Source organism: Daktulosphaira vitifoliae, unplaced genomic scaffold (assembly GCF_025091365.1).
Source record: "Daktulosphaira vitifoliae isolate Bord-2020 unplaced genomic scaffold, ASM2509136v1 Scaffold_4, whole genome shotgun sequence".
Taxonomy (NCBI): Eukaryota; Metazoa; Arthropoda; class Insecta; order Hemiptera; family Phylloxeridae; genus Daktulosphaira; species Daktulosphaira vitifoliae.
The window spans coordinates 13,473,317-13,490,411 of NW_026099575.1; the positions used below are offsets into that span (position 1 = coordinate 13,473,317).

Below are 17,095 nucleotides of genomic sequence, written 5' to 3' on the forward strand. Positions count from 1 at the left end.
CATCACATTCTACTTGTTGATCCCGATATAAATTTACTTAAAGACGTTTTTCATAGTAACTATACTTACTACATTTCCTAGACAAAAATTGTTTCAATCTAGATAACACAAGGGATGATTTTTTAACTTCGTGACCAACATTATTTTGGAAATCGTTGTAATATTTTGCATTCATTATATTAAATTGACAACAACAACAACAACAAATAAGACAATAACCTGTTAATTTGACGACTTCGGTGATGTAAAAAGTGTGTATTAGTGCAAGTGCCTCGACGGTGTAATGGCAATTGTCTTCATAGCAATAAAATATTAAAAATAATTACACGCGATGCACTAGCAGAAAACCAACTATGAACTAACATCACACACTACACAACTGAACGTCCGCTTAGCGAGTACTGAAGAGAATTATTTTGAGGCGGCGTTGTCTGTTTTTCGTTGTGGGCCCCTCGTATCATCGCTTCAGGCGGCGGACCACCCTCAGCCAGGGGTTCACAAACTCTAGAAACGTTCATGATTTATACAAAATATACAATATCACATTGCTCTTTTCATGGATTTTGTACAAGCGAAACACAGATCAATTTAAAAGATATGCTATCCACAGTAATAATACGTCACCAAAACTTGATATAAATTATTTATCTATTAACCTTGAGATAAGTAGCTAGAACCCAACATAATATTATTAATAGAAAATGTGCCAATTGTATACAAATCAAAATTGAGTTTTATAACCTCTTACATTTATAAAAAGTAAGCGCAATGGTTATAAAAAAGTAAAAGAATAAGTGAACATTAATTTTTTTGAATACCTAAACAAATCTTTAATGAGACGACAGTAAAGACGACGATAACACTGATTTTTCTAAAAACATTTACTTAAATACTATTTTAAAATAAATTTACATTGATTCATCATATTACCGCTTGGATTGTATTGATAATAACATTTTATTCTATTTAGTTGTTAATTTATGTTTTAAATTAACAAATTTATTAAAATATCTATTTTCAAAAAAGAAATTTATATAATTTATATAGAACAAATTTAAATTGCTACTATTTTGCATAAGAAAATGCTTTAGGTTAATCCATTCAAATAATGATGAACACAATAAATGCAAAAAAATACTTTTTACTAGATTATACACTTAATTGGTATTTCAATACTCAGAAATACAGTACATGTTTGATACGTAGGAGTTTCTAATATAGCTTTCTTATAAGTGCACACCGGACCTATTCATCAACCCTCACACAGCCGCCGATGAGGGGTATATTCATCAAGCCAGCAGACGACCACCCTCTCTTGAAGAGTGCGTGTGCGTGTATGCTGCACACTATGGCCTCTTCCTTACAGGATGTAACAATGGCATCGTATGTTGTTTGCTCAGCTGATTTCATTAGAGAGTTAATATAAATTTGAATTTGTATATCCTTCATGATAATTATACGGTATAAAATAATTAATAAATATTGAACATTTATTACTTATGAAAATATGACAAAAAAATTAAAAAAACAGTTACACAGAAGATGATTCAATAGCTTTATCGTACTTTTTTTAATAAGATTTAGGAAATTTTCACTTGAATTATCAAAGTTAAATAAGTGTATTTGAGGGCAAATTTGTAATTTTCCAAATAACAGCTTGTACTGGTCACCACAATGAACTGGGAAAATGTATTGCCATACAATGATGTGCTTAAAAAGTAAATATTCCATTACCATATGTTTAATTTAAATAAGCAANTATTTTTTAATGCTTTGAGCATGTCTCGGGGCCAAAGCCTTTTTATTATAAAACTTAAATTAATAATAAGTCACAAATCTAGAGACACTTTTATCATATGATGATTTTGTATTACGGATAAATATGAAATAAACAATGAAGATTTTTACTTTATTTAAATAACTAGTTTTTTCGTCAAATAATAATTTTTTTTTTAGAAAAACGTACAAATTTAATTTATAAGCAATGTAAGTATTTTCGTGTTTTACGAAAATTATTATTTAAGATGCATTGCAGGGGTAACTTTTGAAAGTTAAATAGAAACTATAATTTTTATACTAATAAATAAAACTGGTTTAGATAAAATTTTAACTTGGCGATAATCAGTTTTGTAATATTACTTTTTGAGCTAATATAATTTTTAGTTATTGCCAAAAAGAGTGCTCATAATGTATAATAATTATTATTTGTTCACTATAGTGGCTATCCCTTTTTTGGATCATAAAGTAAAATAAGTAAATAATTCGAAAAATAATGATTCAATATATCAATGGCAGAGCTAGAACATTGTTTTTGGTAAAAAACATGTCCCTCTTTATTTTAATATATTTATTAGATTAACATCGAAAGCTGCCAAAATTCTCCCTAAAAATATTTATAACTAATCTTTTTTATTTTTTTGCAATAAAAGGAGGCGAGGGGTAAAATGGAGGGTACATACCTTCCTCCTATATGACTATACAGTTTGACCTAAAATATTTTAAAATAATTTTGATATTACTTCAATACGATAAACTATAATTTTTTACACCAAAATAAATTTTTTTTGATTTCGGGGGCCGTATATATGCAGAAGAATACTTTTCTTTTTATAATATGCAACAGAAGCATTTTCGAAAAGTTATAGTTAAGATAAAGAAATACCTATGGTATTCATAAAAATAAAGTTCATTAAGTTTTTCAAATAGTTATGACAGTTTTAAACAAAAACAGTTTAAAAAAATCACAAATTTACCAGATTTTCAAAATAATTTCAATATTTTTTTGAAATACTTACGGAAAACGAAGGAAATTTTTTCAATTTTTGAGGGTTATGTTTTCAACTAGATACAATTTGTCATTTTTTGATGTATTGTTAAAATAATCGGTTCAATGAGACTAGAAAAAAGTAGTGACAGGCACAAATATTTGCTTCTAAGCATTGAAGCTAATATTATATTAATAACATTATACAGTTTTGAATACATATCCATGGACGTTATCTCGTTAAAATACCAAAAATAATCTATTTATATTTTTGGTACCTCATATAATAGAATATGGAGACTTGTTTTTGCATCTAAAAATACTATTTTAAACATGAGATCAGATACACAAAAATTATACACGTAAACAAATAATTTATTATATTATTTTTGGTTTATTTCTAATATGAGATGATCACCTTTTTGAAACCAGGTGAATATGTTTTTAACAAATGGTAAGGCATATGCAGGTAACGATCATAAAAAGCGCAGGGCTAATGCGGGACCACACTTCGCCCCTCCAGACAGTCCTGTTTTTGCTGTTTAATTGCTAAACTCTACCCCGATCCGAACGATTTCATTATCTATTAACATAATTTCAAAAAATAATATTACGAAACTGGTTTTTGATCAGTCAAAATTTTATTTAGACTATTCTGAATTCTAAAAATAAAAAAATAATAGGCTCTTATTTAACTTTCAACAGTTATCCCCCCTAAAATGTACCCTTAGAAGTAATTTTTTCTTAAAATGAATTTGACACATACTATGGTTCATAAAAATGAATTTAATTATTTTCTGTAACTTTTTATAAAAAAAATCATTATTTATCAAAAAAATGAACGTGAATACTTTTTTCTAATATATTTATAACTATTTATAAGGACTGGATATGGTACTGTGTACTATGTTATAAGCTTCAATTCTTCAAATGCACACTTATATCCGAAATCACTCAAGTAACATAACAAATTATCAATATTATAATTCATAAATTTGTTGCTTACTGTGTCGATTGAATAAATAAAAACATTAACATATTTTGTTATTATTCGTAAGTCATTATTAATTGATGGTATTTTTTTTTAGTAAGATATTAATAATGTAAATATATTGAAATATTATGCATGTATATTTATAATAAGTTAATAAGTCATTACAGTATGTTTTAATGGCAAATATAACAACATCTTGTCATGGTTTTAGATATTAAAAATAATTGATACTTTTAGTCAAACAGTGGAGTGCAATACGAATGGTATAGCAAATTCTACATTATGACGTTCTAAGAATGCAATAATTATTTATAGCGACATTTATAGAATGTACATGAAGTCTAGAAAAGTATGTAAAATAATTATTAATATTTTAACGTTCAACCTTACTGAATTTATACACTCAATGAATTACTTCATAGTTATTTACTATTAATAATAATTATCATATACGGAACTTTGAATAATTTTCTTAAAACAAGTTTTTGCTATTTCTTTAAATGCATTTAAGTTAACTAAATATCACTCTGTAGTTACTTTTTTGAATTCCCGTGAATATTCTTATGGTAAACTTAATACAGCTAATAAATATTCTAACAGCCAATTTTATGGCTATGATAATAGTTATTACATGAATCGTATTTCAACGGACACAAACGTTTCAATTAGCCAATAAAATTTTCAATTCTTTGTCTTCATACAATCAATATACAGAGCAATGTATTTTACAACACAAATAATTTGTTAATAATAAAAATATAAGATATATTTATATTCTCTTGTTAGATTTTGTTTATAAAAAATTTAATGATGGCCATGACCTAAAATAATCAAAATACATAACCTACATAAATCGGATTTTAGATTAACAAAATTAGTGATACTATAACGAATACTTTTAAAAAATGTTATCGCTCAACTGTCATAAGGTTTACTATCTATAATGTCCAAGAAATACAAGCAACCTATTTGGGGGGGGGGGATAAGAGGCAGCGATAAACTTAACACAGTGATAGTAGAAGATGAACTTTTCACTCATAAATACGATTCCCATAAGGAGTTTTTCGTACAAAAGAATATAAAAAATATAATTCAGCCAGTGTACAACATATGTGAATTTTTAATCAGCCGACCAAAGAACGCAAAAATAATCATATTGGAGAGAATTTGAGGGAAATTTTCAAAAAATCTTCTCTAGGAATGGTAATTATACTATAGTAAAAAAATTCACTTTAAAACATGAAATTCGCTCATATCAAAATTTCATGTGATGTTCTATAATGCCACGCCTAATAATAGTACACAAGGGCGATCCCAAGGATCTAATGGACGATGTAAAAGAGAGAGTGATAAACGATTATTCGTACTCAAAATCATTCTGAACAGAATAAATGAAAACGAGTTTACCGCAAAACTATAATTGACGCCCATTAGTGAATATTTTACGGCGCCCGTTGAATGAAAAACTACTATACTTTTTGTACGTTATACTACAGCACAATCAGTTGGGAAACTTAAGGGCAAAACATACACAGTAAGCTTTATCTTAAAATTGACAGTTAAGTTAGAAAACGGATATTTCTATAATTTTTATATTTTTAAAATTCTTATGTGGTTTATGGATATATTGTAAATTTGTAGTCAACATAAATTTAAAAAATACACGATTTATAATTTGAAATTAAACGATGTAACAAATGACCAGTACTACACAATAAAAACAGAGTTTTTCAATAAATGATAGCATGTTTAATTTCTAATCATGTCGGACATGTTTTTTTCATTTCTCATAAAAACTAATGTAAATTTGAATTACCCCTTCTGGATTATATAATATAAAAAAATAATTTTATATTGTAATAATTTAATTATTAGTTAAATGTTAATTTAAAGTATAAATTTTTTACAGAATTCTATTGTTTACAAAAAAAAATTATTAATTATTAAAGTAAATTTAATTTTTCAGTTTTAAGAATTTTTTGACACTTGGGGGGGCTAAATTGTTTTATAAAATTGGAAAATTCGTTCTCATCTAAACGTTGAAATTAAGGAATAACAATAATAAAAATAAAATAACAATTCATAAGCAACGTTAAATTACTTAAAGAATAAAAATATTATTCCAAGAAACTTATATTTAAATTGCTAATACACGTATAGTTTATTCTACTTGTTAATATAATTATATCAACAACTACTATCTTATAACGGATTCTCAGAGTTGCAAAAAAGGAATACCTTTATAATATTAAATATGTATATTAGTTATTATATTTTTTTATTTTCTATGTAAAATAATTTCCCTTATAAATATAATAATATTAATAATTTAATTTTTTTAAGAACAAAGTTTAATAATACATATAACATTACATATAATATATATATAACATTGGTAGACAGAATCCGAGTCTACTTAAGCCTTTTGTATTATTATTCTTGCTATAATAATTAATATGATAAATAAAGCATAACTTGCCTTATGTTTGTTTTTATATGATGGATCATATGATCAATGTTATTAAAAATAAATAGTCAATATAAATTAAATTTCATAGAATGCACTAATCACACTAATCGATTATTAAAATATATATTTCAAAAAAGGACAAAAAAAAGTATTAATAGAAAAATTAAACAAATTTGTTAAAATTAAAAATCGATATCTGACAAAATCTTTACTAAAACTAAATCTAATTTATGTTATAGATATTTAAAATGGGCACACGTTGTGAGGTAATTAAGCATTAAGCTTAACAAAAATTGAATTCAGCTTCTTTGGAAATAATAATTCAGTAATCACAACAAATAATTTTATTTTAACTAAAAACACAACATTATGCTTTTTACCTCAAATTCATAAAAATTAAAATGTTATTAATTTCAAGTTCTTATACGTACTATAAAACAATACATTACTCATACAATATCATTATAGTAATTTGTGTATATTTCTCGCAAAATATGACACTACACTATTAATGTTGAAATACAATAATTTCATTAAGAGTATGAAATAAGTCTAGTACCTAACATTCTACGACCCAACCATACGGGCAGGTGTGATCTTAGGTATACTACTTCTTCCCCTTTCACATATTCAGAATAATAATAAAGGAAACTGGGTTTAACCGACAACTATACAACGTCACCAAGAGGTACAACTAACAAGAGGTAGGAAATACTGAATAGAATTTAAAAGAATCGTAAGCAAATTAAAAATCCAATCATGTAATTTCTTCTTATGCTTGTTGGCATCAATTTATTATATATTTTTAATTATTAGTAAAAATTATATTTTAACACAATAAAATTATAATACAATAATGTTTTCATAGAATTTCTTCTAAAGAATATAATCCAATGTTTACAACTTAGACCAAAAACTAAATCAATAGCATATTCAAACTAATAATAAACTTTAGTTTTTCCAATGTATAGTCATTTATAGGAGTGATGTGCCTAGAAATAAAAGAAAATGAATTAAGAGAGAATGCTATTAAATGTAAAAAATTAAATTAAATAACCGTGCGAGTTCAAAAACACAAGATAAAAACTCAAAACCATTTTTTACCTTGTTTTCTACCCTCAATTGAATATGTCAAAAACACGTGGCAAAATTAATCGGTAAACCACACTCGTATGAAACCATTCCGTATATGTTTGCACAGACCACTCACTATGCACAATAAGTGTATGCACGTTAATGTATGTGTATATTTTCAACTGCCCCGGGTCAATAATTTTCATACACATTTCTATTATGATGGAGCTCAAAAGCGTTTAGATGAATAACTTAAAAGGAATATTTTCTTAACCAATAAATAAAAATATTAACATTTCGAAAATCTATTTCAACTGCTACCTATATTTGTAATGATAAACTAGCAAGTACAAAAATGAAATCTAACTATAATACAAAATAATAATAATAATAATAATCTAGTCATAAATCTATCGTTTTATTTTTGAAAATGTTTCAAAACTGTTAAATATTCCACTGTATACTGAAAAAACTATTAAAAACTACGAATAAAAGGTCCACTTTTATTTTTATACATAATACTTAAAGATAAAATAATAATTCAAATTTTGTTACTGTATACTTTAACGAAAATGTACAATATATGAATGTAAAAGTGATTTCTCCATAAAATTTGTCAATAAATATTTTTAAGAATAAAATGAAAATATTTTAAGTGAAGTAATAACTTTAGTCGTGATCATAACTATTCATAAAATATTGTAAAAATATATTCATATAAACATACATATTATATATATATATATATATATGTATATATAAAACTCATTTTTCCAAAACAATAAAAAATTTATTAGTCAAGTGCCAAATTCTTAAATAATTGAAGGCCAACTATGTCGAACGTTACATTAATAATAAAATTTAAAAATAATTTGGGGCTTTTTCTTAAAAAAAAAAACTGGAATAAATCGACATTTCATTAAAATATAAATGTATTAATAAACGATAAAGACAATAATAAAAAATTGACACGTCAACCAAAATGTGATTATACCAAAAATGATCAAGTATTGTGAAAAATGTAACTTTGATGATAATTAAATAAAAGATAGATTTTTAGAGTTTGAACGGGTTAGAAAAGATACATTTTTAACGAATGCTAATAGAACACAACTACGAAGCCGGCAGATGACTCCCACTACGCGAGACATCTTTGGTACTCACTTCCCATGGGATAAAGAAAAAAACCAATGTGTTGTAAATTACTACGGCGGCACAGCACGAGATCTTCTGCCGACGTATGCCACAGCTGTGGGGGGCGGCGTCGGTGGGGGTTGAAGAGCTCAACGTCTGCACAGCACACGCACCGGCTCACAACAATATTAATAATATAACAAACTAAATTATAGGACTTCTTCGAAAGGCTACTAGTTTCGCCATTCCAATAAACTTGAGCACTTTTGTTCAACGCGAGTATAGAATATTCATTACGTGGTGTTTCATAACACTCCAAGACTCTGACTAGAGTTTTAAGAACGGCGATGACCATTTTCTTGAGATAACCACTTAGAATTAAGAAAAATATATTCTGTTTTTAAACGTGTGAAAATATAACGTATAACAATATTTAGCATGATATACATTACGTACGCAAATTATTAGTGTCATTACTATTTTAAAGGAATACTATGTAAAATTGGATTTCAAAGCATTCAAGGACGACAATATCGCTAAAGAATATCGAATTTCACAAAACGCAAGTATTTATGTATGTAAATTTAAATGCTACGACATAATATTTATAAGATATTTTAAAGCATACAATTTTTATCTACAAAAATTATACCAGTCATCTTAGTACAGGTTATCACGGACAACTGTTATTATGTAGTCGTTTATTGATCAGATCTGTGTACACCAGAGGTCGTTTATCACGAAGTTTGCTTATCTAAATTAAGTAAACCTTATTTGATAAATATTTTGAAACTAGTTACATTAATTAAAAAAAAAAAGTGAATTTAACAGATTCACTCTTTTAATAGTTGGTCAAAATATCCGTTTTTTCAAAATATCGTCTACCATTAATTAAGACATGTTAACGCCTATATAGTCAATAAAATATTTTTTACATTATTCTAATTATTAAACAATTCAAATTTTAATCATCAACAACATTAGTCGAAATATTAAAATAAGGAAATAACAATTGAAAAAAAATCAATTAATTTGTCTCTGGACACACAAAGTTTCCATAGTTTTATTTATATAAAATATATATTTGAACTAATCTAATAATCTAGAAAGTTACTATTACATACGTTACTTGTTGGCGAGAGCTCAGACGATTCGACCAAAATAATCCTTATCGGCTTTAAATTTATTTTTACACTTTTATACGTTAAGATGAATATAAAACCACAAAATGCTTTATTTTTATTCTTATCAGTATTCAATAAAATATATAAATAGACCTACCCTTCAACGGTCTATTAGTTACCTTATTACAAATTTAGACAGTTCCAAACAATAAATTAAATATAACTATTATTGTTAATCATTGTGCATAGTAATATACTAATAAACATGTTATATTTTCATACCAATAGCTAGCAAAACACTGTTATATTTGATAAAATCTCAATGAACATTCATAAAACACAAAAGGTTTACAAAAATTCTACAATTCAATAGAATATTCTAGGAAAGTATAATTTTGTTTATATAAACGAAAAAACTTTCAAATGTAAAAATTCCGTAACACTTGTTAAAATTCAATAAGAAAAACATTCATTCTGGTTTAAGTTAGAAAATAAACAATTGTTTTTATTTTATCGCATTGATTGAAGTATTTTTTTTTTTTTTGGGATGTGTGTGGCCGAGTGAAGAATAATCGTCGCTACCGAGGAATCTCAATTAAAAATCGTGTGGAAGTATAATGGTTGATAATGTTGATTGTTACTAGATGATCGTGTGTTCTAAAAAGACCGACAAAACCCGTAGAGCGACCGAAATTTTTACTTTGCATAAATAAATACAATGCGTACATTTTACTGATCTTAACATCAAAGAAATGCTATAAAGATATTATCGGACAACAGAGTATAACTAGTGAGGAGCTAGCTGGCATTCCTCTGAAAGGATTACAAAAATTGCGGTTTAAATCCGGCCTCATACACAACCATCAAATTAAAATGAATAATTGATTTAATAAATATCGCAATAGAGTTAAATCAATTGAAAATTATGTACTAGACTATTAATATTGTATTGTATTAAAATGTTAGTCAAACATTAAGGTTTTCTCGGAACTTTTAACAAAACTTCTTAATATATAACTACCAACTTTTATAAATCGTAAACACTTAATGAATTCTCAGAAAAATTCATTAAAACTTCACTCGCGTAATATATAATTTAGTTTCATATAGACAAAGTATAATTCCAAGTATTTGACTAATAATCCCATTAAGGCAAGCTCATTGGTAAGAACATGAGAAAACAAAATCAAAATATGGCTCACAATTAACTCACGATATATATTTGGGTCAATATTAATTCCACTTTTATTAGAAAATTCTCATGAATTATGATTCGAGAAAAATGTTGAAGTGTAAAAAATACAACCACAGCTTAAAGTCAAAATAATATTACATACAATATCACGAAAGCGAGGAATCGTAAACAGTACAACAACGATAAAATTAAGATAGACGGCTGGACCCATGACATATTTGAGTACATAAATTTTATTTTCAAGTTCTGGCTTCAACAGATTGGTCAAAGTCTGGTATAGGTCAGACAAGATGAACCTAGACCCCGATAGGTTCTACGTATATAAGCGTAGGCAGAGTCTACTTCGTATGTCAATACCAGCTTAGGTCATAAGTATTGCGATTATAAAATCAATATAAGCAGCAGATTACACAAAATTATTTGAATACTAATGACTTTTCCTCATTTGAAATATAAAAACGGGAATCTTATTAATTTTACTAGTACAACCAGTGCAGGAATTTCATAAATGTATGTCTAATGTAAATATTTTGTTTACAGCTAGATGATAAAGGAAAAAAATATGGATGAAAATGACTTATGCCTGAATAAAATTCATTTAAGATTGTAAAAAACCTGTTTTATACAGAACACGGTTACAGTAGGTTTTGATATTATCTTGACGTGGGGTATATATTTTTCTATTTTTTTTTTTTTTTTTTGTTTTGATATTATCTTGACGTGGGGTATATATTTTTCTATTTTTTTTTTTTTTTGTGTCCCTTTGGGTCATCACTTGTTTGCTCATCGACGATAACGCCGCCAACTATATGACATACATATATATCTATATACAATTTTATTGTTTACTTCGGCATACAGAGTGCAGTGCAGAGAAGACGACCTTTACATATTTGAATTAGATTAGAGTGATGCATTCAGAAACGGAATGTTAACAACCGGCAGTTTAGTAGTGTATACCGCAGGCATCAACACTTTAACTAGATGTAGACAACTCTGTCATTGCAAAACATATACACGATTAATACTTTGTAGTGACTTAACAACTAACAAAAGACACGAAATTAATTAATCAAATTAACAAAACTTTTCAAACAAAATACGTATTTTAATTAACACGAACCTACCTGTTTTTAATCATCCAATTTATTCAATGTTTACAGAATTTAAAAAAAACCGAAGAAAATAATAATCAATTGGCAGCTGATATTGGCACTCTGCGTGCGAGACTGTGATATAATTTACAATAAGTCTAGTCATGTACCACGTTAGTTTTAATAAAACTCAAATGCAGTAAGACGGTTAAAAAACACGGCCCTTGGGTAGCCAGATGTGACGCGCTCCTCGCTCCCTCCACATTTTCCTTAATGGTACTGTGCTAATTCTAATTTCATGTGTATCTCTACTTTAGGGAGAGCTACACATAATAAAGTACAAACGATTGCAATCAAACGCTTATTATATTGTCACTACAGATTACAAATTTCTATCTACCCACAATAACAACAATTTTGTACACGAAGTATAGGAAAAATCTGGAAGGTCTCAAAAAACACTGCACATTTTTTTTGGCTTCAGCCGTTATTGTATATTGCGCTATACAATAACATAATTTGCATTCATTTAAAATAATATCGGAAAAAAAAGAAGGGAATATTAATATAATCATGTCAATTACGCGTGATTAAAAACGAATATCAAAAGGCCTCTTCTAAAAGAGGGCTACAAAAAAAACAGCGGTTCGCGACAATCGAGGGACTGCGTATATCGAGAATAATTAGCACTTCACCTGTCCAAGACAGAGTGATATCATCGCTGCATGAGTTATGCGAGTTACACATTAGTATTAAAATAATGATGATATAATGCACAGTAGTGTAAAGGTTGTTAATTTTACGGTCAGTCTTTATGGGCCTCAACGACAGTGGAGGTGAGGTGTTAAGATAGGACGAGGAGAAGGGATAAATCTTTTTCCGTGCATCACGTTATTAAAGGGTAGGCGGCCGTGGAATATACAATATATTATTATACACACAGTTCATACGATGCCCACAACACGCCGTATGTATACTGTAGGTACGCAGCACACATGACTCATGGACCACACCCTATACACGACGCTTTTTGTGCGCCCGCATGTGTTGTGGACGCACAGTATACCGTAAGTGAACACTGCACAGTGCAATGTGTACAAGTATACGATAGAAAAATAATAACAATCCTGTCAACTTAAATGAAATGATTAAAAACTGAAAACGCGTTGACAAGATTCTTCAGATTCAGCGAATAAACTCTGTGTAAATTTTATTGAATATTAAAAATACTGAAATGCTTTCAATAAGTAAAAAAATTAACTACTCACTGTTTACATCCGTTGTGGTCTGGAGAACAGGACCAATCTGCCCCGTTCGCATTTTGAATGCCGCTCCTTGTGTCATTAGCTCTGTTGTGTTGCCGGAAGCTATAAAAAACAAAATAAAAGTATTCCTTATTGGTTATTTTTAATCCAAAAAGACAAAACTAACTCATTCATGTAGATTTTTAATTTATCTACAACTAACATTAAGTCAATATAAATAATTCATTTCAGACTTCATTTTGAATTATTAAAATGTTTAAAATTAATACAAATTATTATACTTTGTATAATCATATAGAAACACATAAGGAAAATAAATCAACAACATTATAGAGTAAATATTCCGAAGGGTTACTGGCAACAATACAATTGAAAAACGATCAATTTTTCAGGAGCTGAATTAATATATTATTAAACAATTATTAATTTTTTAATTTATTTATGTATTTTTTTTTTTATGAGAAGTTATTTAGGATATTTTATGAAAATATAAAAAATTGTTTTTTTTCTTTAACATATGTGTAATTGACGTCTTTTGATTCTAAATTAGAACCATGTTATCCCTAACATAATACTTTAATATAAAATATAGTTAATTATATTCTTTATAAAAATATGAATTCAGTGATACCAAAATGACAGTTATGACTTGTGGCCAAATCAGTATCAAAATATTAAACAGGAAATGTAACCCTTTAATTTTATTCTTAATCGAATGTAATTACTACCATGCATTTATATAATAAAAAAATTAATTTATATATTTTTTTTAATATAAAATAAGGCGATAAAATTTCAGTAGTTTACCGGACTAACATTGTTTATTACCATAATGACATAAAATATATAAGCAAATTAACACTAAGCTTAGCGGTACCAGACTACTAAGGTTTTCAGAAATATTTCATAAAAGAAATTCTAACTTAATAAAGTTACATTCATTTGAACTTGATAAATTCATTTTAATAACAATACATTCATACATATAATTGAATAATGTTGTTACCTTTTATCTAAAAATTAATATTTAGATAAAATTAATGTTTCAGATTATTCAACTAAGAGAGCAGATAAATTACAATAACATTTTACCGGAAACGATTTAAAATAAGAAAACTTCATAATAATTAAAATATCAGTAATTTCAAGACCAAAAATGAGATTGAAAAATGTATGCCAATTTGATTAATAAGAATAATTTTGTAAAAAAGAAAACAGGATTTTCCCATGATGAAAGTTTTAATGTTAAAAGCTATTTTTCTACTTGACTAATCAAATAACTGGTTTAATATAAAATAGTCGTTAACAGCCAATGTATGTAGGACTTTATTAAATCAGTAATACATTAGTGGGCGCATAAAATTAAATGAATTATTTAAAATAAGTAACATACACACACAGATATAAACTGTAAAAACTCTTCACAAACTATTTTATAAATTAATATATTTTCGTAAAAAAAGATATATTTATCAAATGTCTTATTATTTGAATATTTTATAGCTCTTTAGTACTGAACTGAAAAAAATATATTGATATTTAATAATAATTATTTTATTATATATTATTAATGACTCATAAAATAGAAATATATAATTTATGTAATTGTCTACAACACGTATATAAGTAACTATATTAACATTCAATAAAAATTTGGTTTTTTAGCTAAACGTTTTAAAGTATTACATGAGGTTTAATGTAGTAGGTTGGTAAGTTGAACACATAGTAAACTTACCAAACCAGACGTAGAAGTCTTAATTTACAAGATATTAATTGAGTTCCAATAACAGACAGTAAATAAATATTTTAAAATGCATTATTACTTGATTTTTCATTTGTTATTTCATAACATAGTACATCGATTTCAAATAAAACAAGTTGACGGACAAATACATTTAAGATGTAATAAGAAATAATACGATATTTCAAAACTCTTAACCTGATTCTTTTTCCCTAATCATGAATATCTAAAAAAGTTTTAAAATGTCCATTTACATTTATATTAAAAATACATTGCGAATAGCTTCCTCTAATTAATTAAAGCCCATGGACTGGGTGTAAATACTATATATTCCTTTAAACGGGAGAGCTATACAACAAACATTATTACTATAAAGAAATGTATGTCTAAATAACAATTATTTTAGAGAGGAATTAATTTCTTTCTTGGTACAGAGTATATATATGTTGATAAAATTTTAATTGACCAATCGCAAAGTAGTGATAACAATATAAATTAACCGCATACTAGCTTTAATCACTTAATTTTAAATATAACAGCTGTTCCAACTTATATAAAAGAGTAAAATTATAACACAAAATCTTAAGTATATTCTTTGCAAATATACTTATTAAAAACTATTTTCTGAGAAATTGTTCAAATAACGTTAAAATATGAATAAAATAATTTCTTAACATTTTAAAGTAACTTTATGCTGTAACTAAAAATAAAAACCCTTACATTACGGGAATAATAATAAAAAGAACCATAATAGGTCACTAATTCAAGTGGATATCAAATGATAATATTAATAACAAAAGCTATTTAACATTTGACCTCGATAAAATCACATTTACAAAAGGACGCACTTATTTTGTATATTTTCATAGAATACTTCACAGATTCCACAGGATTTCTGCCTAAAGATATTTTACTAAATTGTTAAATTTTAATGTTAATCATTATTATTGACCCAACCTATACCACTATAATAATTACAATTAACGTCAAGCTGCTAATTTACTCAGAAATAAAAAATTGTTTTATTAAGTTAATTAAAATGAAAGAAATTATATTCATGTGTAATATTCAAGCAAAATGACAGACAGACCGCTGAAAATTTTAACATATTAACGAATGGTCGATGGATTTTAGATAAACTGCTAGTGATAAGATATACATGAAAAAACCGTATAAAACCGGCGTCACTTATGTAATGATATATTTTGTTTGAATGACCAAGTTAAAAACGGAAAAATTAATCTTTGGAGAATTTAACAGGTATATTTATTTAAAAGTTAATAATAAACAAACACAATATAACTCCCAAAATTTATAATATTAACATATACCGAGTACTATATAAAAATTTTGCCAAAGCAAAAAAACTTAAAATATTTATAGATATAGGGGAGATAAACTAGCATATGAAATCGTATTGGTGTATCTAAACAAGTATAAGCAATAGCGAGCGAAGGCAAAAAAAAACTAGTACACAGTCGTATTTACGTAACACGTAGTAGTAAGCAGCCAACTCGTTCGGTATGAAAACCACGTAGTACAAAATAATATTAAAAATTGGTAATAACTATTGAAATTTCATTATAACTTAATTTATAAGAAAAAAATAGAAAAATTTAAAGTAAGATAAGTGAAAAAATACAATACCACAAAAGAAGAACGCCATCACTTCTGGATGTAGAATGTCGTTAGAAACGTACTTTAAAAATCAGTCAATGGCTCATTATAGCCGCTCTGAGGTCATTGATAACTGTTATCATGGTAGCTAACTGTTTAACCAGATTTAAACCTTAATTTAATACAAATATACATTAAACATTACTTATCTTAACGTCAAAAAAACACTAACAGAAAAAATTATAAAATGAAAGACGGTAGAAAAGCGACCGAATAACAAGAACACGCAACACGAAACGAACGAAGGTTCACTTCTAACTGACTTGCTCAAAAGACAATGGGTAGGCGGCGGGCGGACGGACGGCAAACGAAGTGACGATAAACAACGATTCAAACCGAACTAAGCCGATGGTCGTCGAGTGTTAAACAGGCGGGCATCACAGGCGCCGCCTAATGCAGGCGTGGTTATGTCCAGCCATTCGTTCTAAACTTGGCACATCGATCGTCGCGTTCTAATGACCGCGCCCGTCATAGCCGTTGCTGATTACGTCTACTTGATAATACTATCCTAAACATTGAGTAGTCGTCAAGGAAGAGAATGTGTGTTAATAATATTGGCTTAG

General features: G+C 27.3%; 1 protein-coding gene across 4 annotated transcripts in view; it reads right to left on the reverse strand.

Annotated features, from left to right (window-relative positions):
* Nucleotides 1-16,796, reverse strand: part of LOC126905686 (uncharacterized) — a 39,551-nt gene extending 22,755 nt beyond the window's left edge. For 2 of the 4 annotated variants that reach the window (XM_050685649.1, XM_050685644.1), the window contains exons 1-2: nt 16,503-16,796; nt 13,118-13,216 (exon numbers count right to left, since the gene is read on the reverse strand). In XM_050685649.1, the coding sequence (XP_050541606.1) occupies nt 13,118-13,216; nt 16,503-16,521 (118 nt within the window). In that variant the 5' untranslated portion in view covers nt 16,522-16,796. The other 2 variants (XM_050685646.1, XM_050685645.1) reach the window with 2 other exon arrangements.
* Nucleotides 16,797-17,095: the final 299 nt, after the last annotated feature.